At 43.0% G+C, this 27012-nt stretch overlaps 1 protein-coding gene across 6 annotated transcripts in view; it reads left to right on the forward strand.

The window, feature by feature from the left end:
• Nucleotides 1-526: 526 nt before the first annotated feature.
• Nucleotides 527-27012, forward strand: part of LOC148517602 (survival motor neuron protein 1-like) — a 39931-nt gene continuing 13445 nt past the window's right edge. The window contains exons 1-8 of one of the 6 annotated variants that reach the window (XM_088478537.1): nucleotides 527-613; nucleotides 9077-9148; nucleotides 9926-10159; nucleotides 11216-11410; nucleotides 12320-12514; nucleotides 13076-13258; nucleotides 16601-16669; nucleotides 16754-16903. In XM_088478537.1, the coding sequence (XP_088334663.1) occupies nucleotides 560-613; nucleotides 9077-9148; nucleotides 9926-10159; nucleotides 11216-11410; nucleotides 12320-12514; nucleotides 13076-13258; nucleotides 16601-16669; nucleotides 16754-16903 (1152 nt within the window). In that variant the 5' untranslated portion in view covers nucleotides 527-559. Of the gene's footprint in view, nucleotides 614-947; nucleotides 1063-9076; nucleotides 9149-9925; nucleotides 10160-11215; nucleotides 11411-12319; nucleotides 12515-13075; nucleotides 13259-16600; nucleotides 16670-16753; nucleotides 16904-27012 lie in introns of those variants that run through there. The other 5 variants (XM_088478538.1, XM_088478541.1, XM_088478539.1 and 2 more) reach the window with 5 other exon arrangements.

Below are 27012 nucleotides of genomic sequence, written 5' to 3' on the forward strand. Positions count from 1 at the left end.
AGGGAGCTGTCGGGCTTTATCGGCGGGGTGCGGGTCGCAGCAAAAAGGGGGCGTGGCCCGGTGGTGATGAGTATTTTGGAGCGGAGCATGGGGGCGTGGCAACGCGATCGCGCCATCGCGGCTCCGCCCCCTCTTCACAATGCCGTTTTTAAAGGCATTGTGAGGCAGGGGGTGGGGGCCGTGATGACGCGATTTAGCACGAATCACGTCACTGGCCCCTCCGCTGCCAGGATTATTATAGTAAGTGGAGGGGGGGGGGGGCGGGCGGGTTGCTGGTGCCCGGGAGGCTTGCCTGCCTTCCCAGGAGGTCTTGAGCGGCACCCAATTTTCGGGAGGCTCCCGACCAAATCGTGGAGGGTAGGCAAGTATGTGCTGGGCACGCCCCCACAGTGAATTTTTGCGATGCAATGGTTAATTGCCATCGCATCGCATGATTTGATGTCGGAAGCCAGGCAACTATTCGATGCCGGGCTTCCGATGTCCATCCCTAGGTGGAATTCCGATGATGGCGCATTTGCACAAGAGAGCAAAGTCTCTGTGCGCCGCCACCTTTCTGACGATGTCACAGGGAAGAGGAGCCACGGAGGAGGAGAGACCCCCTTGCCGGTACAAGGTATGTATAATCTGGGTGCAGGGTATGCAGTGCTGGGCACACCCTGCACCCATTATAAATATGCCTATGAATGTATGTCTAACGTTGATCTACAAATGAAAAAGAGATCAGTCACACATCAGTTATACTGTATTAATATCAAATCAGACTAGTGAAGCGCCTCTTTGTAGCACCAGGTGGCGCTGCGCCGTCTAACAACTCATCTGTCCTTTTGTCTAGTTCGGTATGTCTTCAGTGCACTGCATTATGGGAGATGGTGTTTCCCGGTGCTGCAGTGCACTACAGCCGATGGAAACAGGACTACGTTTCCCAGAACGCCTTGCGTACAGACCACTGGCTGCAGCACCAGTGCAATGATGGGGTGCCGGTTGCTGGGATGGGTTTAATGCACTGACCGGAGGATGGCAGCCTGTGACAGGGAGATAGTGTATCACAAGGACAGCTCCCAGGTGACAAATAGCGAAGTGTACATGTTATGTATGTGAAAAGGATGTGTATGTATGTGCAGGTAAATTACGTATGCATATTGTTCAGACATCTATCTAGGCATGATTGTCACAGGTCTCTGTATGGGTATATGCATGTAGTGTGCATTTAAATGTACGCTGGATTTTAGTGCACACCAGTTGACGCAAAGGCATCACACAATTCAGATACAAAACGGAGATGTCTGTATAGGAGAGTGGGACGTGGTACATGTTGATGGACTCATACAATATAAGTGTTGCAGGTTAGATCATTTAAAATAGCAGAAATGCATTACATGATGACCTATCCCATGCTTATTTTGGATGCTGCTATATGACAAGCTGTTCCATATAAACACTGTAGAAACTGGCTTGTGTTCTGGAATAAAGGAAACCTATTTTATCTGCCTAGCAACAACATGGAGGAGATTGAGAGTAAACTAATACATTGGTCACAAACTAATTTTATGTAGGATGGAAAGAATGCAATTTGGCCCAACTAAAACCAATATGACAAGGAAATCAACACATCAATATACAATGCAATGGGAATGGTTTATTCTTCAAACAGAAGATTTTCCAGCAGTCTTGTTTCAAAATGTTGAGTTTCATCTGATTGAAGACAAAAACATTTTGATTGAGTTTTATGTTTACGTATACTGGTGTATATAATATACTCACTGATAGCTGCTTCTACAAAGGCAATTTATAATTCAAGTGACATTACCTTACCATATAGCCACTGTGAAAGAGTCAAATAATTTTACATGTTTAAAAGTGACATAGGGCTCGATTCAATTGAATGTAAATTAATAGCACCAGGAGGGAGCTTCCGGAGCTATTCAATTCTGTGCAGCGTCTCGCACCCCTCCAGCACAAATCTGACAAAAATACAGACGCAATGCTGTTTTCTGCCATTAGCGTGGAGGAAACAGCATTGCGCCAGGAAGTTTAGTCAGAGAATGCCCTTTCTCGCGACTAAACACCTTGTTTAAGACGCGAGAAAACGGGCATTCTCTTAACAGCGCACAGAATTGAATAGCTCCGGGAGCTTCCTCCCGGCGCTATATAATTCACATTCAATTGAATCGAGCCCTTTGTCTATAATTTTGTACAAAATGTGTTATTTTTATGTTGAAGACCAGCATATTACAAAGCACAGAGATTTGGCACAAAAATGCTACATTTGGTAATGTCTAAGGCCGGCCATACACGGTGCGATGAGGCGGCGGGGGATCCGACGTCCGACATATCGGGCGGTCCGCACACACGGTACGATTGGGTGGCCGACCGTCCGATATGCCAGCTCCCCCCTCCCTCACCCGCGTAGCAATACATGGGATCACACATCGCATGCCCTGATTGCATGGTTCTGCAGTGCGATCAGACGATGTGATGTACGACGACGTACGATGTGATGTACGGTGTGATATCGTACCAGTCCATCAGATCGGCTACTTTATCAAACCATGTATGGGCCGCATAACTTTATACAAAATTCTTTATTTAATCTACTTTTTCAGGGGCTTTCATGAATTGTGTCACAATGCTTACCCTGAAAAGTTTATTTCTCTTGTATTATACATTTTCTCTTTTGACAGACATTAGAAACAGCCTATTGGTGCCCATAATGGTTTTACTTGTACATGGCTGGATAATGAAGAGTACATTAAAATGCAAACAATTGACATTCTGGTTGAGTTTATGACATTTCACCTAATAGCCCATGCAACATCTAATTGTGAATTACATTTTTTAATTGCCCATGACGGTGACCTCACTTAATGTTCAAATGATATATGTATAAATAACTGCTGTGATTATAGTGTAAATTAGTGTATACATTTTAGTTAGGAATATATATTGCCTTTATCCTCAGCACACTAAAACACATTTATTGTATGCCATTCTCTTATTAGTTTCCTTGTTTATTGCACTCGGTAATATACCATTCTGTCACCAAAGAAAGGAGAATATAAATTGATCCATTATTGTAGAATGTGATTTTTTTTATAAGCTTAATATTGACTAAAAACAGCATTTAAACAAACCTTATACATTGTGGATGCATTCAAGCAAGTCAGTGTAGGGATTGCTTCTCCTACCCATATTTCTTTCTTCCACCAGAACCCTAACTGTAATGTCATGTATCCTGAATAAAGCACCATTACAATTTCAAACCAATAGGAATGTACATTGGTTTATATGGCCTATTAATATTGGAGAAAAAGCATGTGGATATACAGTCATTTTGTGAACAATCAATATGTCGACAGTTAATATGCCAACGGGAGAATTCCAGTGTAACTAGCATTACAACCATGTCTGCATAATGCCGCCATCATTCTCCCGTCAGCATATCCACTGTCGGCAAACGGTACAAATTCCTTATGTGGACACCCGAACATCACACGTATCTGATTATTGAAAATATTCTTCCAAAACCAAAGGCATTAATAGTGTTCATTCTAGCACCGTGCATCTGTCACAACCCGTGCAGTTCTTTCCTGCCTGGCGTGTATGTTTGTCAGATGTGAACTTGAAGTGAGCTGCACTTTCAATTGTTTCATAGATGTGATATATTCTTTTAAACTGCCGCTGCTCTGTTGCTTAGTTTAGCCAGCTCACTGCAGCCTTTGGTCAATATTGGTGAAAACAATATTGTGAGGTGATTAGAATTGACTGTAAATTAATTTTTATTGATATAAATAATACCATAGGACAGTGGTTCCCAAACTTTTTTGAATCACGGCGACCTAGAATATCAACATTGTTTTCACAGCACCCCTAAGTTTAAGCCCCCAATTTACTAACGAGTTTTATCACCAAAACGAGTGATAAATTTCACTGTGTATGATAAATGGTGCTCAACCAATCAGCTCCCATTTATCATTTTTCTAACAGTTGACAGTCGTAGTAAAGTGAAGTAAATTGTGCTTACCTGATGTTCAGTTTATGTGGTGGTGGACAGTTTTGTGCTTCTGTTTGTCCACTTATGTACATTACATTGACCATAAAGAATTTGATTTGGTGCTGGACCACCAACTTGAGGCACCCCTGCAATAGACCAGAGGTACCCAGGGTGCCACGGCACACAGTTTGGGAACCACTGCCATAGGAACAAAAACAGATCCAAGTTATATGATTTTAGCTACTTTTACATTTTTATAGAAATCTAGATCCAAAAGCAAAAACCTAACCCAAAACACTTGAAGGTGGTGTTGCCAAAACCAAAACACGCTGATATAGAAGCAAAACACAGGGGTATGCACACATTTCTACTTCAGCACTTGGCGACACTGTTCTGTGAGTTTGTGGCTTACCGCTTCATTCTGCTGTTTCTTTTAGATGTTCCCATTCTACAATACCAGTGTACATGTGTAGTCCCAGCAGAGTAAAAACTTTAACTTTAAACTCACTTATTGGAAATGTGGTATCCTATGACAGTGCCACATTGGAACTGAGGTCTTCAGTGCGGCCCATTCTACTACTAATGTTTCACTATTGAGAATTAATGCCTGTATGCTTGATTTTATCCACCTATGAACTATGGCTATGGCCAAATACACTAATTAGAAGGGGTGCCCAAATACTTTTGCCTGGATTCGGCATGATATCCGGCGGCAGAATAGCCGCCGGTTCAAATACTGATGCCGGAAGCCCAACTGTTAAAAATCCTGACTACGGCTGGTAAGAACCTAACCCCCCCCCTACCCCCCTTCTACCCTAACCCTCCCCCCCTCCCCCCCTTCTACCCTAACCCTCCCCCTCTCCCCCCCTCTACCCTAACCCTCCCTTGGTGGGGCCTAACCTTAACCTCCCTGGGTGGTGCCTAACCCTAACCTCCCCCCTGGGGTGCCTAACTTACCCCTCCCTGTGGCTAACCCTCCTGGGGGGTGCCTAAACCTAACCCCCCCATCCCTGCGCTAACACTAAATGCAAACCTGATATTTACCTTTGGGATGCCGTCGGTCGGGTTGCCAACGCCAGCATCTTCATCCTCTTCGGGATGCTGGCGTCTGGATCTTCATCCTGTTCGGGATGCCGGCGGCCGGCATCCTGACTACATCCCCTTTGTCCATTTAGTGTATATGTCACTAATGTTAATTTAATAGATAACCCCATTTCTTCATTTAACTTTGGAGTTAAAATTGACTTATATATAGGGCTATTTGTTTGAGAAATTACTACCTACACTTCGGCGGATATAGCTATTATATTTAATTATTTTTTATTCTTTTTAATCAAGGTCACTTTAAAATGTTAGCTCAATCTGTACCAGTACTTTGCAATGATCAGATTAAAAAAAGTTAACTGACAATTTTGCAAGAAAGGGGTTTTTTAACGCTTCTTAAAAGAGGCACCCCTATAGAGGCTGTATATGAACAATATAATCGCCAATGGAGAAGTCAGACATTTCTCCAAAGAATGCCACTTGTTAGATTTTGAGAAACATAATAAAAAGCCATTTTCTTGCGAAAACGTAAGAAAAAAGGCTTTTCTATTCTAGGTAAATGTACCCCTTAATGCCATCTCTGAATGGTCGTTATGCAATCTGACCTACTGCCTGGAATGGAGAATATTTGGGTAGGCAATCTTCCCCCTTTTCCTGGAAGCTCCTGGACTTGCTCCTCCTCATTGAACGGCCAGCCAGTGGTGAGTGCAGCATGCATATTTTGGTCTCAATTCAATTAAACGTGAATTGAATAGCATCGGGAATGAGGTCCGAAGCTATTCAATTCTGTGCGCTGTTATTTCGGGGAATGCCCATTCTCCCGCTCCTCGCAACTTAAACAGGGTGTTTAGTTACGAGAACGTGCATTCTCCGACTAAACTTCCATGCGTGATGCTGTTTCCACCTTGCTATGGGCAGAAAACCGTATCGCCCTGTACTTTGATCGGATATCTGCTCTCATCCCAGGAGGGATGCAAGAAGAAACTCTTTGTCTGGCTTAGCAGCGTGCTGAATTGAATAGCTTCGGGAGATCTTCCCGGCGCTATTCAGTTCGCGTTGAACTAAATCGAGACCTTTATGCGTAGTGTGTGTAAATTATAGGGGGATTGATGCATTTCAGAAAACATCAGTCTTGTAATTCAAGTATGCAAGGGAATATGGGAAATATTTCCATATACGCATATAAAGGTAAGTATAGCTACGCATAAAATAACTGGGCTGCACAGCCTTTAGAAATCACGCAGAGCGTAAGAGCGACAGAGACACAGCAGTAGAGATAGCATCAGCAGAACGATGAGCTGGAACTTAAAGGGGTGACTTTCTGCAACACCTCCCAAGCAAATGAAATCTTGATAAATATTGGTGAAAGCATCCGTAAAAAGCAGTAAAATATTCCGCAAGAAAGCGGAGAATAATGAAAAACAGTCCATTATATTGGACACAGTCATAAAAACCTGTGCATGGGAAAAATGTACTAAAACCTGTAGCAAACAATCAGATTACAAATGTATTTTCCAAGTAGTGTTTACAACATGAAAACAATACACAGCAGGTAAAGAAAGAAGGGGCACTAGTCTGTGCATTAGCAGTATGCTGCCTCCACAGCAGTTAACAAAGTGAGAACTGCAACCCACCAAAAAGTGATCCATTAAAAAATGATGGAGCACTATAGTAGTAGAATAGTAGACAGCAAATGAGTAATGGTTTATAAATATATTTGATCTAAGAAAAAATACAATAACACATATATACACAAAGATAATAAATTAAATGAGTGTGTATATATATATATATATATATATATATATATATATAGATTATAATATTTGTAGTGGAAGATAATCCCCAATATATTCCAGGACAAGGATGTCCCTCCAAGGATCAATGTCTAAGGAGATGTTAAGTTACCAATATGATAAAAGACAATGTCTCACTTTATGTAACACAGAGCGAGGGCCTTGCTACAGTATATGTTTTGTTTTGTTCTCCGTTTTCTAAAGTAACATGGTATGGTCTGGGGCATTCGATACAGACCTCACCATTGGCCACTTCCTTCCAACTGATATTGCTGATGACATATAGAACAGCATACCACCTCACAGTTGAGACTCACTTTGTGTATATGTAATTGTTACTGTTTTTTTTCTATATTAAATATATTTATAAACCCTCCATTAAGCTCATTTGCTGACTACTGTAGTGCTCCATAATTCCTTAATGACCACATTATGTCTGATTTGTTGTTATGGATAACAATAACTTATAACAAGTATAACCAGCTTTCATAAATGTCTCAAATTTGTGTGAATTGCGCCTCTGTATAAAACCAAGTTCATAGTAGTCACTATTTTATTTATTGCCATCTTCACTGTATGATATCCTCTTTTGAAGAGTATTTGCCCTAAATATTGTGCATATACGCTACTATTGGACACTTTAAATCAGATATACTTTTATAAAGCCTGTTTATCCAGTATATATGGAGAGGGGTTAGGTACGGGATCACGGCAATTGGATTGCCGGCGGTCAGAATACAGACAGCGGCATCCCGACAGTCAGAATCCCAACACCTGAAGGTAAGTAGCCTAACCCTAAACCCGCACCCTAACTATAACCATACCCCACACTCCTAAACCTAACCCTCCCCTAACCCTAATACTTACCTACTGGGATTGTGGCGCTGGGATTTCGCCTATTGAAAGGATTCTGGTGCCGGCATTCTGACCCTACAGGATAGTGACTACATCCCATGGAGAGATACAAAAGATGAGTGCAATAGGTAGTTTATGCAGTTCGCATGCCATCTGATAAGTAAAATTGCCACAGTAACTTTGGAAAGTAAAGATAAGTGTCCACACTAAAACCTATGTAATTTATATCTGTGTGTGTAGCATGAAATTAGTTATATGGCTGGATGTCTGTGCATTATGACGTGGTGAAAGGTACAGGCTTGATTACTGCGCATGTACGGAGGAGGTGAGATGTAGTTGAACAATTACTGTGTATGATAAGGAAGTGAGAAAAACATGTCCTGAATGACTATGAAGTAGTTTGGAAGAAGGAGGTAGGTGTCCTGATGACTGTGAATTAGGACGTATGGCAAAGGTAGGTGCCCTGATGTTTGTGAATTAGGATGGAGGGGGAGATATGTCTCCCAATGACTGAATAAGAACAGGGAAGGCAGAGATAGGTGTCCTGATAACTGTAACTTCAGATAAAAGGCAGAAGAAGGTGTCTTGATGAAAGTGAATTTGGACGTAGGAGAGAGGTAGTTGTCCTGGTAACTAAATTAGGGCAGAGGGGAAAGGTGGGTGTCCTGATAACTCTAAATTTGGAAGTATGGCAAAGGAGGGTGTCCTTAAGAAAGTAAATTAGTAAGGAGAGGAGAGGTAGGTGTCCTAACAGTTAAATTTGGATTAAGGGGAGAGGTAGGTGTCCTGTAAATTAGGATGGAGGGGAGAGTCCTGATATTGTGGATTAGGAAGGATAGGAAAGGTAGATATTGTGATAACTGAATTAGGAAGGAATGGAGAGGTATGTCTTCTGATGACAGAGGGGAGAGGTGGGTGTCCTGATAACTGAATTAGGAAGGCATGGAGAGATATGTCTTCTGATGACAGAGGGGAGAGGTGGGTGTCCTGATAACTGTGTATTAGGAAGGAGGGGAGAGTCCTGATATTGTGGATTAGGAAGGATAGAAAAGGTAGATATTGTGATAACTGAATTATGAAGGAATGGAGAGGTATGTCTTCTGATGACAGAGGGGAGAGGTTGGTGTCCTGATAACTGAATTAGGAAGGCATGGAGCGGTATGTCTTCTGATGACTGAGGACAGAGGGGAGAGATTGGGTGTCCTGATGACTGTGGATTAGGAAGGAATGGAGCAATATGTGTTCTTGTGACTGTGAATTAGAAGGAATGGAGATGTAGGTGACCTAGTGACTGAATTATGAGAAGGTGAGAGGTACATTATTAGTTGAATGTGGATTAGGAAGAGGAGAAATGCATGTGTCTTGAAATATCTTCTCCCGGGTCTTGCAGAGTGAAGATATTGATGAGTGGGACGATGCCGCTCTTATTAAATCCTATGAAAAGGCTGTCCAGTCTTTCCAGGTATCTACCACATAGCTATATTGACCCTTTAATTTTTAAGGGAATGCATATTTTTAATGTGTAGTCCCTACTTATAAATAATTGTTATATATTTGTTCTGCTTTGTGGTATAATAAATCACTTATAAATGCTTTTAAAACGTATCCACTTTTCTGTAACTGGATTTCCAGCCGATCTTTGTCAAGTAAAATTGTAAATAAGCAAGACAGCATTTTCACAGCACCGTCCAATTATATCCGTTTCTGATTATTTTATTACAACAGTCCTTTTCAGGCATCTATATACAATTCTAAGTCATTGGTCTACTGTACTTTTTAAGCTGAGACATACTTATCCCTAAAATGAAGTGCATTGTATGGTAATGTGTGGAAGGACCTGTGTGCACTTCCTCCCCTGTTGCTCACGGCTGATTTCCTTTACTACAGCCATTCTGTTTCTAGGTATCATAGAAGCAATTGATGGGATGCTTTTGTTCTAGATATTTGTGTTTTGCTAACACAAGGATGTTCTATCCAATAGAAAGTTGTACATAACAAAGTAGTTACTGTGATTCTTTACTATACACAATAAGTGTAGCAGTAGAAGCAATAAATGCTGGAGACTAATGGAGTGATGAAAGGCATTCAGTAGTGTTATACCGTATTTTTAACAAAAGACAGAAAACGTAAACACAATAACTTGCAAATCATCTTATTACTAATTTGGCATTATTAAGTGAAAACAAAAAATGGGCAAAGACCCAATGGAAACTTAACCACTTTAATCCCTGCTCTTTAGGATATGCTTAGATGCAGTGATAAGAACCGGAGACCAGAAGGAGCAAATGCACCTGGTGATCCCCAGAAAGATTGTCAGCGGGAGACCTCCAGAGAGTCAGAATGGGAGAGAGATGGTCATAGGGATTACCCAAAGGATGAGGGAGAGAAATGGAGCAAGAAGAAGAAGGCACAGCCTCCTCCACCTCTCATCCATCCTTCTTCTCAGCCCACCACTCGCTCCCTTGCTTCCAAAGTGAGTAACACAATTGAAAGTGTACCCTGCTTAAACACCAAAGTTTCCAATCACCAATTAAAACTATGGCCCTCATTCAGAGCCGTACGCTCTGAGCAGAGCGCACGCTCTGAATGAGGGCCGGGCTCCATTTTCATGGAGCGTCCTCCTGGACGCTCGTATAGCTGTGGGTCACCACCCACAGGCTATACGAGCGTGCTTTGTGATGGCCGCGATGGTCGAGACCATCGCGACCATCGAAATTGCGAGCTGGAGCCTGCGGTTGAGGTTTTCAACCGCAAGCTCCGGAGTGATTTTGGCTCTATCAGAGCCAAAATCACTCCCACTGACATCACTAGTGATGTCAGTGGGCCGGCTTCTGACGGGAGGCGTTCCCGTGGGAACGCCCCCGTCAGGGAGGCACGCCTCCGGCACGCCCACCAAAGGGGGCGTGCTGTCAATCAACATTGACAGCACGCCCCCTTTGATCGGACACAACGAGCGAAGGACTTTCCTTCGCTCGTCGCGTCTGGCGCATGCGCACGACGGAGCTCCCTCCGTCGTGCGCATGCTCAGTCCATAACATCGACCCACTTGCGAGCGGACAGCCGCTCGCGAGTGGGTCTGAATCAGGCCCTATGTTTTATGTATTTGTTTTTCTGGCACAGGACTCTTATGTGTAATGGTGCATACACGAGGTACGATTAAAATGGATGATATGATCGATAACGTTATCGATCATATAGTTCATTTTCCTGTGCCCAACGACCTGCGATACGTGGGCACATATGGACGATATCGATTTTGTCCATCGACGGTGCATGCAGGCCAACCTGGTCAATATCGACCAGGTTACTATACGGACCCGCGATCGTTGATTGCGGGTCGTTTAAGTCGTTGGTGAGTTGGTGGTGTGCTGGATGATCGATATCGATCATCCAGCACGCCCGAGAGATCGTACAGCGGTATCGTTATAGTTGTCGATCGTCCCGTGTGTACGCACCATAAGGATTGTTTTATCATAACAATAAGTGCCTGTGCTTATAGTCTTATTTTTGCTTCTTCCTTGTGTCTTAGTGGAAAGTGGGAGACCCTTGTAGTGCCGTTTGGTCAGAAGATGGATGTGTCTACCCTGCTACAGTAAAATCCATTGACAGAGAAACTGGCACATGTGTGGTACAATATGATGGATATGGAAATACTGAGAGGCATCAGCTGGATGAAATAGTGTCTGTGGGGAGCAGTGGAGACAGCACTCCACCTGCTGGAAAGGTGACTGAATCATTCCTGTTGAATCTATATCAGTAACCAAATGACATTTATTGCATATTGCTCTTACTTTTCCACCAGAGACAAACTGATGACACTTTCTGCCCCCTCAGTGCATATTGTCAAATTGATATTTTAAATGACTTTTCATGTTTCTGTCAAATCTCTTCCACTGCATCTCTTATTAACCTTTGTATCTCTCTATATTGCCAGACTGATTACATTTTCTACTCTTTCCTCACATGTACTGTACATCCACCACCAAGCTTTAAACTCCTGCACTACCATCTTCACTGCAAGTTTGGAATCTTCGATCTTTATCTACGCTGGCTTAACCCAACCCTTTCCACTGATGACACCATCTGTCATCCAGCGTATCCACTGTCACACTTGTGGCCTTTTCAGTACTCCCACACCTTTGCCACGTAGATTACACCATTCAGTGCCCACTACTTTAACTGCCTAACCTGTAACATCTTTAGTCCAATTTATTTCTAGCTCCATACTATTATTACCTTTTATCATCCATTTCCACAACCATATTCATAACATGATAGACCTCACAATATCCACTACATCATAGGTGACTCTTTCTAGTTCTGATCCCCCCCTAGCCCTCCAGCTTATCACTGATCTTTGCTAGACTGGTCACTCCGTTTTTTCCCCTTCCTTCCAGTGTCAGACTCATGACACCTTTTACTGCAACTTTCACTGACAAACTGATTGTTACTTCATCTTATAACTTCCAAAGTATACTGTCTAGTGGGTGACAACTTTGCTCCCTTCCAGGTCATTTTCTCCAAATTGGCAGATCAGCTACTTATTTGAGTTAACGTTCTTTTGCTGTTATATCTATTAATTTTATTATAATATCTACAAGTCCACCATCTCTCATTCTTCTCTCTCATTTAGTGGAAGGTTGGTGACCGTTGTTCAGTGCAGTGGTCTGAGGACGGACAGCTATACTTGGCCGTTATTCGCTCTGTGGATGAGGTGTTGGGCACCTGTGTGTTGGTGTATGAGGGATATAAGAATGAGGAGGAGCAGAACTTGGCTGATCTGATGCCTCCATCCAGTGTCCAAGCACGCACTCGCAGCAAGAAGCAGGCGAGTCCTGCACCTCTAAGACTGGACAGCTCAGGGGTACACAGCCTGATTTGTGTGGGGCTGAATGTGGTTGGTGCCTGGACTCATTAGGGCTGGCAAAGGGATTGAGTATGAAAGCATTTGTTGTTGTTCTGCAAGTGCTTGGGGTGGTAGGCCTGACATTTCTAAGACTAAAGGCCAGGCAGGCAATGCGTCGTGCTTGGTATAGTGAAAGACGGAACAAAGACTTCAGGCATATTATGGTCATGGCTGACACAAAAGAGAGAGTATTAGGTTCTAGTTCTGACTGGGGAGAAAACTATCACTTTTAACCCTTTTCCTGCCATCAAAGAATTAAAACCCTAATTCTATATGTCCAGCGAGGTAGTATCTTATTGTGACTGTATGACCTGGAATTGCCGAGTCACCTGTGGCTACAAAACTGCCTTTCTGGTGCTAAAAGGGTTAGGATTGTCACAAGGGGAGACTAAGCTTGTCACCTGTAGAATTGGAATAAGGGAAGACTGAGCATGGTGCATCAGAGGCTGGCTGGCTTTCACATTTAACAGCTTTGATTGGCAGGATGAGGAAGACACAGATTGGCTGTACACAAGGAGGAGTTCTACCTCTTCACCTGACCTATCTCGCCATTGGAGGAAACAGGGGAAGAAATCTGATTGGATGTACACTTTTCCACCTCCACCACCGCCTCCACCTCCCCCTCCACCACCTCCACCTTCATTACCTCCTCCTCCTCCACCGAAGGTGAGTATCCTACACCTGGTTAGTGCATTGCATTATACAGAAGGTAATATTTGTATGCTGTTATGAACAGTCACCTCTATATTCTGACAAGATAAGGGAGCATGGTCATTGTATGTCTCTGAAGTCTGTATGAAGATCCTCCTATCCACAGTTCTGAATTCTGTAACAACACTTTAATCACTAATATATTTTAAATACATCAATATCATCTATATATGTATGTGTTCTGTATATATGCAAATACACATATCTAATATGATATATAAAATTATTCATAAGGATCCCCTGAAATCTAGCAAATCTTCTGCTAAATTGAGATAGTATCAGAATAGCTTGCTCACTTCTACAAAGAAACAGCGTAAATACTGCAGGTAATGAAAGAGGAGTTCCTGGTTTGGCTGAAAGCAGAGATGAGGAGCACTTTTCCAACCATCAGAAATTCCACTTCATGGGTTTTTACTTCTATATTCAGAACTAAGGAGCTATAAGAATCTGAACCTAAAGGGGAGGAAAGTAAGTCTCAGAAGAAGAATCTGGAGATTCATCCATGAAAGAAAAAAAAGAGTATACTGTTTTTTTTTAAGGCAGAAGGTAAAGAAGAGTTATGAGAGACCGTTTATGGGACCATGAGGAGTTAAGAAGAGCTGTTAGTCAGTGCAAGACCAGTTCTTTAGTAGTTTGCTGAGGAAAAACAAAATGTATTTCTATTACACTGCAGCATTAAGACCAGAACGAGAAATAGCATCCTGCAAAATGGCAATTATGGCCTAAGGCCATGAAGCAAGGCTCTAGCTTTCAAATGGAAATGATTTAGAATTAGGGAAGAACAGACAGGACTTGATAAAATGTCTAGAGATGCAAAGTATTGCGAGCTTCTTGCTGTCTGAATATCCCTCACATATTGAAAGAAAAAAGAACGAAAGGTCACAAAGAAGACTGTCACCCCAATATTGCTTTGGTGTTTTATTTAAACTAACAGCAGCAAGAATCTTAAACTGAACAGAAGTGAATGTGCTCGTCATTTTGGTAGTTTTTCATGAGCTGCACCAAGAAGAATGGTGTTTGCACCAGCAGAGATTTTTCCATCTAAACAAAGTATGGGACAAACATCCATTAACTTGCCATGTGATATAATGAAAAAACAATATATTTAACTTCATCTTCCAATGGAGATAGATACATTACTACAGTAATGGTATTTTCAGATCACATTCTCCAATCTTCTAATTCCTAGGGTGTTTAAATAAGATCCTGAATTATGATCCTACCACCTTACAAGGGGGTAATTGGCAGTAATCATACAAGAATTTACAGTTGTGCAATCTAAGTATATTGCATAATCACTTTGGAAACTAAGGGGTATATTTACTAATGTTCAATTGTGATTTTAGTGTGATTTGACATTCGATTTTCATTCAATTTTGCATTTGGAGATTTACTAAAGGCAAAATCGAATGTCAAATCGAACATAAAACCAAATTTAACTCAAATCCCACTCAAAATCAAACATCGGAAAAACATCAGTATTTTTACATAGACCAACACACAAATCCCTTATTTACTAATATTCGATTTGAAATCGATTTTCAAATCCCCAAATTAATAGACCTGCTTCATGCTTTCGATTTTAGCATGTGCAGGCCTGATTGACACAGATGCATGCACAGATCAGTGAGATTTGTGCATGCATTTGTGTGTAAAATGCTTCAAAAGTGTTAAAATGTAAAAAAAAAATGACGTGGGGTCCCCCCTTAAATGCACAACCAGCCCCGGACTTTTCAGAGTTAGTCCTGGTTGTGTAAATACGGGGGACAAAAGACGTAGGGGTCCCCTCTATTTACCACAACCAGCCTTGGGCTAAGCGAGCCAGTCCTGGTTTTGGAAACACGGGGGACAAAATGAGTAGGGGTCCACTGTATTTACCAAAACCAACAGCGGAGGGTGTAATGCCACAGCCAAGGGAATCCGTTCACTGGGTCCCCCAGCCAAAGCATTATGCCTGACCGCCAGCCATCTCAGGCTGGGGATCCCTGGGGAGGTGGGGACCCCCCAATAAAGGGGTCCCCCTCTCTAGGGCACCCCAGGCCTGGGCTGATAGTCCTGGGCTATCCGCGGCACCCCTGGGCGGTGTAAAGTGTAGTGTAAAAATAGATGTAAAAACATTATCTATAACAGTAGAACTACAGGTAAGCCTCCCCCGCATGCTGGTATTTCGAAAACCATAAGTACCAGCATGCAGGGTATTTAGGGCCCACTGGTACCTCTAGTTCAGCTGTAAAGAAATGTTAAAATAAAGACAAGACAAACACACCGTGACAGTATAAGTTTATTACACACATACACACTGACAAATACTCGCCTACAATTCCTGGACACCGGTCCTCTTCTCCAAGTAGACATCCACGGTCTTCTGAAAACAAAAAAACGAGGAGCCCGAATGACAGAACAGCCACAGCATTTCTCATAATCTCTTTCTCTGCCTCTATCAGCCAATGAACAGCTACCAACATTGACTTCAATAGTGAGTGCCACAAGCTAACCTTTAGTAACCGTAAAGTTCTCACTATTGAAGTCAATGGTGGGAGCCGTTCATTGGCTGAGAGAGGCGGAGGCTCACCTCTCAGCCAATGAACGCTCAGCCCTGGCATTTCTAAGAGAATTGCCACGGCTGCCCTGTCATTCGGGAAGTACCGTGCAACGGTACAGTTCATGGTTCAGGCTCCTTGTTTTTTTTGTTTTCAGAAGACCGTGGATGCCTACTTGGAGAAGAGGACCGGTCCAGGTATTGTAGGCAAGTATGTGTGAGTGTGTATATGTGTAATAAACTTATACTGTTACGGTGTGTCTTGTCTTTATTTTAACATTTCTTTAGGAGCTTACACCACGAACTGTACCGTTTTTGCAGCCCTTCATGGACTTCATTTACCCCCCCACAACAATGGAATATTCCAGCAGGATAATGCACAGTGTCTTCAATCCCAAATTGTCCAGAATTGGTTCGAGGAGCATTCTGGAGAGTTCCGATGAATGGTGTGGCTGCCACGTTTGACTGACATGAACCCAATTGAGCATTTATGGGATGTGGTGGAGAGGTCCATTCACACCCAAGATCTTGCACCTACAAATATTAGGAAGCTGTGGGAAACTATCAGGATGGCATGTGTCAACATCTAACCATCTGCTGCTAGTCATGCTTCAATGCTGACTGAAGTTGTTATAGATCAAATAAAGTGGGAGTGTATAATATGTTTTGTACATACATTTCCCAACAATGTGGTGCTGTCCTGGAGGATTCCTGGAAAACAAGTTGCTGATAACTTGATCTTTATTTTTTTATTTTAGGGTTGCTTTTGGCCACCACCACCACCACCAGTGAGGGCACATCTTCCTGCCTGGCACAACTGGCCCCCAGTATGTGTTTTTCACTTTATATATTCAACTTGCCCAATGCTCTGTTAGACCTACTTGTAAAGTGACTTTCTTTTCTTCTACCAGTCAGCTCCCCTTCCTCCACCTCCACCACCACCACCTTTCTTCAGCACAGAATGGGAAGATTATGATGAAGAGGAACAGGAAGATGAAGATGTATTAGCTTGTATGCTGATGGCTTGGTACATGACTGGATATCACACTGGATTTTACAAGGTAAGCACACTTGCTTTATGATAGCATGGCAGCCCTGTTTCTTAAAAAAAATATAATAACCTGGCGCTAATCTTGTTAAAAATCACAATCTAAAAACACAGTATATGCTGAATCTGCAGCTCTCTATGTAGGAGATTTACTCACAGCCTCCTGATCTAGCACATAGGAAATATAAAAAAGAAGAAAGAGAGCGCTGATTACAGCAAGATAATTTAAAATAAATTGAATAAAGATAAATAACTCCTTTTATAAAAATCTAAAAATAAATAATTAATATATTAACATCAACCAAATGTCAGCCAGCAATATTTTATCCAATGATTCAACATTTACCTCACACAATTAGCATGTGCCACATATTAAAAAACTAATCGAATCACAAAAGCATACAATTAATGTTGCCAGTGTTAGCATGAAATAATGCCTATCTGGAATTGTGACATCGAATATTGGATTTCAACAGAGGGTTCAGCTGATTTCACTCAATGTGCAGTTGTAAGTATGTTGTTGTAGCAATTTCTTGTACTTCAAATACAAATTGATACACAATGTTTCACCTCCGTTGTCCTGATCAAGTTTCAAACAGTATATTGTTCATGAATATCAGCATATTCCATATAAATCTACTAAGCTGCTGTTCCTGTGTATCGATTTTAACATACAATATTAAATATATTATAGCAGCTAGTTAATTTCTTGAGCTGTATATTGTACTTCTCTTCCCTGCTTACAGAGGCATAACATGCATACAATTTAAAAGTCCACGATTACCTTTAGCAGCCGTTTGACTTGTATATTTAGCTAAAGAATATTCCTATAATATTTAAAATATATATTTTTGGCTAATATCCATCATGGCCATGTGGAAATAGAGAGCATAGAGAGAAGTAGAAAAAAATAAATAATAAAAAGTTTTAAATTTTTTTTATTTTACCGGGATGTTGAGTCCATGTTTTCTGGAAGTCCTCCAGATAATAAACTTATTGCAACCGCTTCTCCGTATGAATATGCTGACATTCATGAACAATATACTGTTTTAAACTTGATCAGGACAACGGAGGTGAAACATTGTGTATCAATTTGTATTTGAAGTACAAGAAATTGCTACAACAACATACTTACAACTGCACATTGAGTGAAATCAGCTGAACCCTCTGTTGAAATCCAATATTCTATGTCACAATTCCAGATAGGCATTATTTCATGCTAACACTGGCAACATTAATTGTATGCTTTTGTGATTCGATTAGTTTTTTAATATGTGGTTCATGCTAATTGTGTGAGGTAAATGTTGAATCATTGGATAAAATATTGCTGGCTGACATTTGGTTGATTTAATATATTAATTATTTATTTATAGATTTTTATAAAAGGGGTTATTTATCTTCATTCAATTTATTTTCAATAATCTTGCTGTAATCAGCGCTCTCTTTCTTCTTTTTTATATTTCCTGTTTCTCAAAAGTGAGATGACTGGAAGTTTAACAAGCAAAGGAATGGCTAAAATTGTAGTCTAGAACTTATTTTAAAATCCTAGTTTCAGTATTCAGTCACTTCTCCATTTCACTGTAGTGGATATTGCTGCGAACAGTTTTTACAAGAGGGTGAAAAGGTCAATAAGAGATCTAAAACATTCACTGTTAAAACAATATATAGATACATGCCTTCCTATGTCAACAAGCCTACACACTGGATTTTGGTCTACATAGGTTTCTGGGGACAGTTGCTTGAGGCACAGATAGTTTTTGATTAACTTTATTATTAATTGGAATGCTTTTGTCTTTTGGATTTGCCAACAGTTCTCATCACTTCAAACAGCTTTTTACTACATTCAGAAAGATGTAAGTCTTTGCCTGACCACTCACTTAGCAAGGCTGTGAGTTTCAACGATCCAATTGATCAATGCTAAACATGCATTTTCATTAAAATGCTTGTGTAGTATTGCATTGCTGGATTTACTGAAACTCATAGCCTTGTGTCTGTCTGGTTATTTACCTGGTGTGCCGCTGCCTCTGTAGTTTCTTTATTTATATTTATGTCATGTTGTAATATTTATGTTATTGAAAATGTAACTAGCATAATACTTTTACATTGGGTTCTCTTTCCTATGACAATAGTCTTGTAGACCATACTGTTAAGAAAGAAACTCCTGTTCTTAGGCGGGCTCATTCAATATCGATGTGGGGGCTGTCGTGCTGGTAAGGCACCTCAAACCTCTTTAGTTTATAAACAAATAAACACAATACGTTAAAACAGATCTCCAGACAGCGCTCACCCACTCTTTCTACATGTCCCTCAATTCCCTTATTAGTCACTGGAAAGGTTTACTCCTCTGGGATTATACCTATTTGTGTAGTTCTGCCAGAATTATGTTAATCTGCGGACTATCAGCATTGTAGTATTGATAATCTAAGAAATCCATAATCACTATACACTTGTGTTAAATAAATCCATATAGGTGCATTTAATAAAAAAATAACATAAAAATCCATATGGAAATTCTGTAGAAACAATGTATATAAGGAACATTATATAGAAAACAGTATATAAAAAAATAGTATATTCAAAAACAGTATATAAAAAAATAGTATGTAAAAAAATCAATATATAAGAATTAATTAATAAAGTGGCTAGCCTTCAAATTCAGAGCAACAAGATACGGGGAGGAGTAAACAGGACTAAGGAATAAGGATTCTATTTTGGGACATACAGTACAGTAATTAAAACTCAACTGGGACATTTTATATTTTACATTTTACCCCACCTTGCAAGTTCAACTCCCTTACCTTATGTGTTTACCCCTCCCTGTGTCTTGTTGCTCTGAATTTGAAGGCTAGCCACTTTATGAATTAATTATTATATATTGATTTTTTTATATACTATTTTTTTTTATATACTGTTTTTCTATATAATGTTCCTTATATACTGTACATTGTTTCTACAGAATTTCCATATGGATTTTTATATTATTAATTTTTATTAAATGCACCTATATGGATTCATTTAACACAAGTGTATAGTGATATATGGATTTCTTAGATTATCAATACTACAACGCTGATAGTCTGCAGATTAACATAATTCTGGCAGAACTCCACGAATAGGTATAATCCCTGAGGAGTAAATCTTTCCAGTGGTTAATAACAAGGGAATTGTAGACCATATTGCTGGTATGCGTAAGAAAAAAAAGGGAAAGAGTGTACACTCTAACAATGCTAAACCTAATAATAATACTGCTAAATTGCATCAAAGAGGTTCTTAACATAATAATGGCCATAATTATGGGCCTGCCCACCGCAGCCGGGTGACCTCTATTAGGCAGGTCCCTAACACTCCTATGGAACTAGTATAGGGCACGGGACCTCCAAGGCCAACTCAGCAGAACCGCCCCATGGCATCACACTAGTGTGAGATTACAAGTGAAAGTTAGAGAAACTCCTATGTGTGAAGTCTTACATGAGTAAGAGGTTATAATTAATAGTGTGAAAAGTGCTACATATATAAAATCACACTAAAGAGGTGATAAAAAGTGTACATTATGATGCCATGAAACAGTCCAGCTACACCAGCCCAGAGAGCCCCACGCCCCAGACCCAGTCCCAAAACTGACACACAGCATATATTTAGCAGGTCTTACCCTCATTGTGCCTTATTAGATGTGCAGTCTTGGAGTGCAATGACTCCTTGCTAATTAAAAAGGAGCCAGGTTTGCTGGCAAAGATGTAATTACCTTGATCTGAGAAGCCTTTGTGTTCCATTACATATAGAATTTGGGGGGCATTTTTATAGACAAGTTAAATACAAATACCAGTTTAAATGGCTAGTTATTGAAGTGCAAATGTAAGTGTGTGCGTCTTATGCTTTCCACCTTGCCAGGAGTGAATAGAGGGGAAAGCAGATGCTCACATACAGATATATAAAGAGGTACAGTATTCACGGATGCTTTAACAAAGCATGACAGGTACAAGGATAAATAGGGTAAGTTCTACTGTCCCATCATTTGTTTTAGTAAATTGGTAGAGATACATTAATCCCACATTCCCAATTCTAGCTCAGTAGATAATTGGTGTGCTTAAGGAAGAAGCCACAATTAAGATCCCCAGGACATAGTTATTGGGGATTGCCATTCCTAGTTGTAGTACCGGTTACTACCGTCTGCTCTGCTCTTTTTAAAAGAGTTTGAACTATGCGTATGCTTTGCTTAATATTTATTTTTTCTTGATATTTTTGCTTTACGATAACATTTTTGAAAACAAGCTCATTCTGCAACATCATGACCATATCAATTATGTATTGTCACCAAAGGACTATCTCCAATGTTTCAGAAGTTTGTGGAGAACAGTCTCCATATACAAAAAAATGGACAGTTGGTTGAGGAAGAACAAGTTGTATTTACGGCTAAACACTAATTTACTCTTATATTTGAAAATATCCATGTCCTTTACAGGGTATTACTGAGGAGATTGCTAAAGTGCTGCTTTTCCCCTTTGCGAAGCATTACGCAATCTTGAAATGAAACATATGACTGAGGGTGAACTTCGTGCACCCTTCTTTTTTCAAACATAGGAGCCAGATCCTTTGAGAGCAAGACTGTGATGCTTGAGGGCATAAAGCTTGAAGGCGATTATACTTTAAAACGGCTGGGCCTAATTAGGAGTTTTCAGCTGAAGACTGTTTCCAGTTAGAAAGGGGAAACTTGAGGTCATTCTATGTACTGATTTTAGCCATCATTTATACTCTATTTCTGATACTATGTATGCTAGGATTTTGCTGTCATAATTATGGTATTGTTCTATGGAGTAAACTCTGTGCCCTTAATTTAACCAGATATTCCCACTGCTTGTATTTTAAGGAAAAACATTTACAGTTCTTAACGATTGTAGAAAAGCTGAGTTATATAAATAGTAGAACAGGACAAAGGCAGAAGATAAAATCCAAACCACATCTTTTCTAGAGCACTGCTATACTATTTAAATAAATTTACTTTCTCTGCAATTTCTTAGTGGGTCTTTCCTTATTTCTCTTCCATTCTACCTGGGAGACACTGGAAACATTGGATTAAACATTGGAAGGCTGAGGAATAGTTAATTCTACTGAGGCTGTACTCCCCTCCCTATTTAACCCTGCCACATCCACCTGCAACTCAGTTTTTTTATTTATTTAGTGCCTGCAGGAGAGGCACAAAGATGTTAGAAGGCTTTTGTTTGTTTGTAGTCTTTTGGTTTAATAGTTTCCCTAGGCACCTCAGCCCCCTTATGGGACTCAGGACCTCATTCAGACCCGTTCGCAAGCGCTATGCGCTCGCAAGCGGGTCGATGGTGAGGGCCTGCACACGCGCAGCGCAAGCCCCGGAGCGAGTGACAAATGCTCTGGGGCTCGCTACAAAAGGGGCGGCTGTCGATGTTGACACAGTTAGAGCTGGAAGCTACCTGGGGCTTGCGGTAGACGAGACCCTACCACAAGGGTATCGTCGCAAGCCCCGATGGTCACGACCATCACCTAGCCACTCGCTAAAGCTTAGCGAGCAGGCAGGCCGCCTTTCAAAAGAAAAGCGGCCGCCCTCATTCAGAGCGAGCGCTCGCTTTTTGCGAGCAGCTCTGAATGAGGTCCTCAATGTGCCCACGGAGCGGGGTTACAGCACCAGTAGCTTGGTGGTTCCAAATTGGGGGCAACCCACTCCAAATAGCCCTAAGGGCAGGAATGGGTGCCAAAGTACTGCAACTTTAGAAGACACCCATCCCGAGAACTGTCTGGATGTGTTGGAGGGGCAGAATCACCGACCAAAGCTTGTCGCTGTGGGCTTCTGGCAAGGTGATAGGTGGCGGTGGAAGGATGCTGAGGTCCTGTGGATGCTCCTCCAGATGCAGTCACTTTGTCAGCCTCTTCTGGTAATAAATGGTACCATCATGATGGAGCCGCTGCATCCTGCTACAGCTTCCTGCCGAGTAGGGCTGAGGGAAAGGAAGCTCATTTGGGGGACCGGAGTCACAACGGAGGCCTACGGCCCCCCTCCCCGGTAAGTGCTGCACATTTTTGTTTGTTTAACTCCTGGTGAACTGTGATTGGAAATGGCAGATGGGAACAGCCATCTTGGTTGGGGAAGCAGGGACCTCATGCCTGTTTGTGGCTTAAGGTGAGGAGTGGGCTAACTGCAGTTTTTTTGTGAATGTCTCTGGGGTTGACTGGCTAACGAGGCTGCTTGGTTCTGCTAATATTTGCATAGGTTACCAGGAGTGGGTTATCTTTTTCCTTAAATTGTACTGTTAGCTAAAACTTTAAGTCCAAGCAGATACAGCAACGTTTTGGGCAGTAAAGTACCCTTTCTCGAAGTTAGCAGACCGACTGCCAAAACAGGCAATTGGTCTGGTAGCTTGAGAAAGGGTACTTTGCTGCCCGAAACGTCGCTGTATCTGTTTGGACATATGCCCTAAATAAACACTTTGGTGTTCGAACTTTACTTTTGCTACAACTATATATATATTTATATTTAATGTATATTATGTCTCTCTCTCTTTAAAGTATGTTTTGTGAATGTCTGGCTGGTAAACATCCCAAAGTGAAGCAGGAGACTGCTCAGGCTTTGCATTATGGATGGAAGCACAAATCTTGATGCCCTTTGTGCGGCATGCGAGGCTGATATACTCAGTCAGCTCATGTCTGAGGATTTGCCGGTTTTAGAGGCGATGCGAAGGTCATGGCTCAGTCCCTTGCAGATTCGGCCCGTCAGGTAAATCGGCAAACAGAGGTGTTTCCACTCCATCCGTTGTTAGCTCCCAGGTCACCTATCCCTGTGGATCAGGGTTATATGGTAGAACTGGGGTGAGCCCTTAACATTGAGAAGGGACTCTCTGTTTGTAATGCTATAGACAAATAGATTCATTGCTTTGTGGCAATGCGCTTTAACCACTTAACTGACACATTTTTTTTCCAAAAACAGCTCCGAAATTGATGGAATTAGGTCAAGAACAACCTTTTAAAACTATTCCAGTGCAAATTTTTTTTGTTTTAAAAACCATATACCATAAAAATAAGTATAAATAAATTTTTTTATGGTATACAGTACATCGCCCGGCGCATCGCCCGGCAGAAACAACCTGCCGCCCGGCACTTCTCCCCGCCGACCCCCGCTGTGGAACGCTGGCCTCTGAAGTGACCGCTTCAGAGGCCAGCGTTTCCCAATGATGCACTGCGCGGGTGACGTCATGCCCCCAGGTTTAATAAGTGTTCCTTATGCAGTGCCCCCAGACTTAAATAGTGCCCCCAGACTGGTCCTGGCCCCAGCCCAGCACTAACCTTTACTTACTGGCCACTCCCGCTCCCGCGCGCTGACTGGATCTAACTAGATCCAGCAGGCGCGCAGGGCAGGCAGTGAGGAGCCTGCCCCGCGCGCCTGCTGGATCTAGTTAGATCCAGTCAGCGCGCGGGAGTGGCCAGTAAGTAAAGGTTAGTGCTGGGCTGGGGCCAGGACCAGTCTGGGGGCACTATTTAAGTCTGGGGGCACTGCATAAGGAACACTTATTAAACCTGGGGGCAGTGCATAAGGGGCCAGCCTGGGGGCACTGCATAAGGGACACTATTAAACCTGGGGGCACTGCATAAGGGGCAGCCTGGGGGCACTTCATAAGGGACACTATTTAAGCCTGGGGCACTATATAAGGGACCAGTCTGGGGGCACTACTTCTGCCAGGGGGCAATGCATAAGGGCAAAGTTAAACTACAGGGGGCAATGCATAAAGGGGAAAACTACAGGGGGCACTGTATAATGGGCACTTTTGCCTGAGAGCCAGTGGGGGAGCAGCCTGAGACCTGTCGGGCTGGATTGGTAACCCCTTTTCCCGGCGCACGCATGATTGCGAAGGCCCCCACCCGGCTACTTTTGGATGCCACCCGGCTGGAATAAATTTCTGGGGAGAACACTGCTGTAGTTCTGGTCATTGACAGCTGTACCGATATGATACAGATGGCCGATTGTTTCTATCGATTGTTTGATCAGTTGGGGGGGCTGCACACACAATCTATATGATACGGTATATATATATATATATAGTATATACACAGTATATGTATATATCCATGTGTATTATTATTATTATCAGATATTTATATAGCGCACACATATTCTGCAGCGCTTTACACAGAATATTTGCCCATTCACATCTGTCCCTGCCCCAGTGGAGCTTACAGTCTATATTAGTGTTCCCTCTAGCTCTGGCGGCAGGCAGGGCGCTGGAGCTAGAGAGGGCAATCTTGTGCGCGCGCGCGACCAAAAGGGGCGTGGTTATGAAAAGGGGGCGTGTCTATAAGACGCGTCCCCTTTTCGTCATACTTGGGGGCGTGCCCGGCGCTTACGGACATGCCGGGCAGCCCCCAAGCGCTGCAGAAAGGGAGAATAGATGCCGGGCGCATGCGCCCGGCGTCTATTCTCCGGCGGTGACCAGGTCATCGCATGTTTGTCCACCTGCGGGACACTGCGTCCCGCGGGTGAGAACGGCTCCCGCAGGCTGTTAGGGCAGGGCGCTTTTTACCCTCCTCCTGGAGGGCAGGGTGCTTTTTGCCCTCCAGAAGGAGGGCAGGGCGCCGCGCCCCGCTAAAACAGCCTAGCGGGAACGCTACATATTATTATATTACACATGTGTGTGTGTATATATAATATATATATATATATATATAGGCCAGGGTTCTGCTGTTTATTCATGGGGGCAGGGCTTGCAGAAATGGAGGAGGAAGAGGAGGGGAATGCTCTTTGGCCAGCGGCTGCTCCCTCTACTATTTGCAGCCACTGGGGAGCAGCTAATAGGGCGGTTGGGCGGAGAAAAGGTGGCTGCTCTGTCTTGTTTGCAGCTGCCATGCTGCTGCTAGCCGCTGCTAGCGGGGGTGGAGAGAGGGGCGTGATTTGTGGTTCAAACCCCGACAGTGGCTGCCCGACAAAGGAGGTAATCCCGATCGCCCTAAAGGTAAGTGTACACTAATCTAATTCTACCCCCTAACCCTAACACTCCTTTAGGGTGCCTAACCCTAACCTCCCCCCCCCCCCCGTGCCTAACCCTATCCCCCCCTCTAAGTGCCTAAACCTAACCCCCCCCTTCCCCGCTGCCTAAACCTAAGTCCCCCGTGGGGGGGCCTAACCTTAACCTCCCTGGGGGGGGCCTAATCCTAAATCCCCCCCCGGGAGCCCTAAACCTAACACTCATGCGCTCGGCTGTCAGCTGCGGCGCCCGGCATCCGCTCGATCGGGATGCCGGGCGCCGGTTTCCCGACGTCAGTCAAATTACAGGCGTCTAGATTTAGATGCCTGTCATTCGTCCCTAGTCAGGATTAAAGTGTCTGGAAGCCGGCGGTCGGTATTTAGACCGTCGGCTTCCGGACTACATCCTGGATAGAGAGGGAAGGACAGCACTGATAGCGCTGTCCTTCTCTGCCCGGAGGCTGCTCTTCCCTGTCAGCAGCCGCCGGGCTGCTGCTAGGCGAAGGAGGAGGGAGAGAAGGACAGCGCTGTCTTCTCTTCCCTGTCAGCAGCCGCCGGGCTGCTGCTAGGCGAAGGAGGAAGGAGAGAAGGACAGCGCTGTCAGAGCCGCCTTCTCTGCCTTATCAGCAGCCGCCGAGCTGCTGCTAGCCAGAGGGGGAGGGAGAGGAGGACAACGCTGTCTTCTCTGCCCTGTCAGCAGCCACAGTGCTGCTGCTAGTGGGAGTCAGAGAAGGACAGAGCCGTCAGCGCTGCCTTCTCTTAGCCCTGGCGGCTTGCTGCTGTTTCTATTTACCCGGCGACTGCTCTGTCCTCTTGGCAGCCGCCAGGGATGGGTGCGCCGGTGCTGGGCTGTCCGATCACTGCTAGCAGTGATCGGCCCACGGGGAGCGTCAGTGTGCAAAGGGACCAGGAGATCCCTTTGTGATTGGCGGCTGCTAGAAGCTGATTTTCCAGCAGCCGCCCACAAAGCTTTTCTCACTGGTCGTATCAGATACGACCATGTCAGGGAAAGCCCAGTCTGGTATGGTCGTATCTGATACGACCATGCCAGGCAAGTGGTTAAGAAGCGTCGGGAGAACCACTGTAATACCATGGAGCCCTTTCCATGTGAAGAAATCTCGGAATATTCTTCTCAGGAGGAGTAA

Source organism: Taudactylus pleione, unplaced genomic scaffold (genome assembly GCF_031769625.1).
Source record: "Taudactylus pleione unplaced genomic scaffold, aTauple2 ptg000214l, whole genome shotgun sequence".
Taxonomy (NCBI): domain Eukaryota; kingdom Metazoa; phylum Chordata; class Amphibia; order Anura; family Myobatrachidae; genus Taudactylus; species Taudactylus pleione.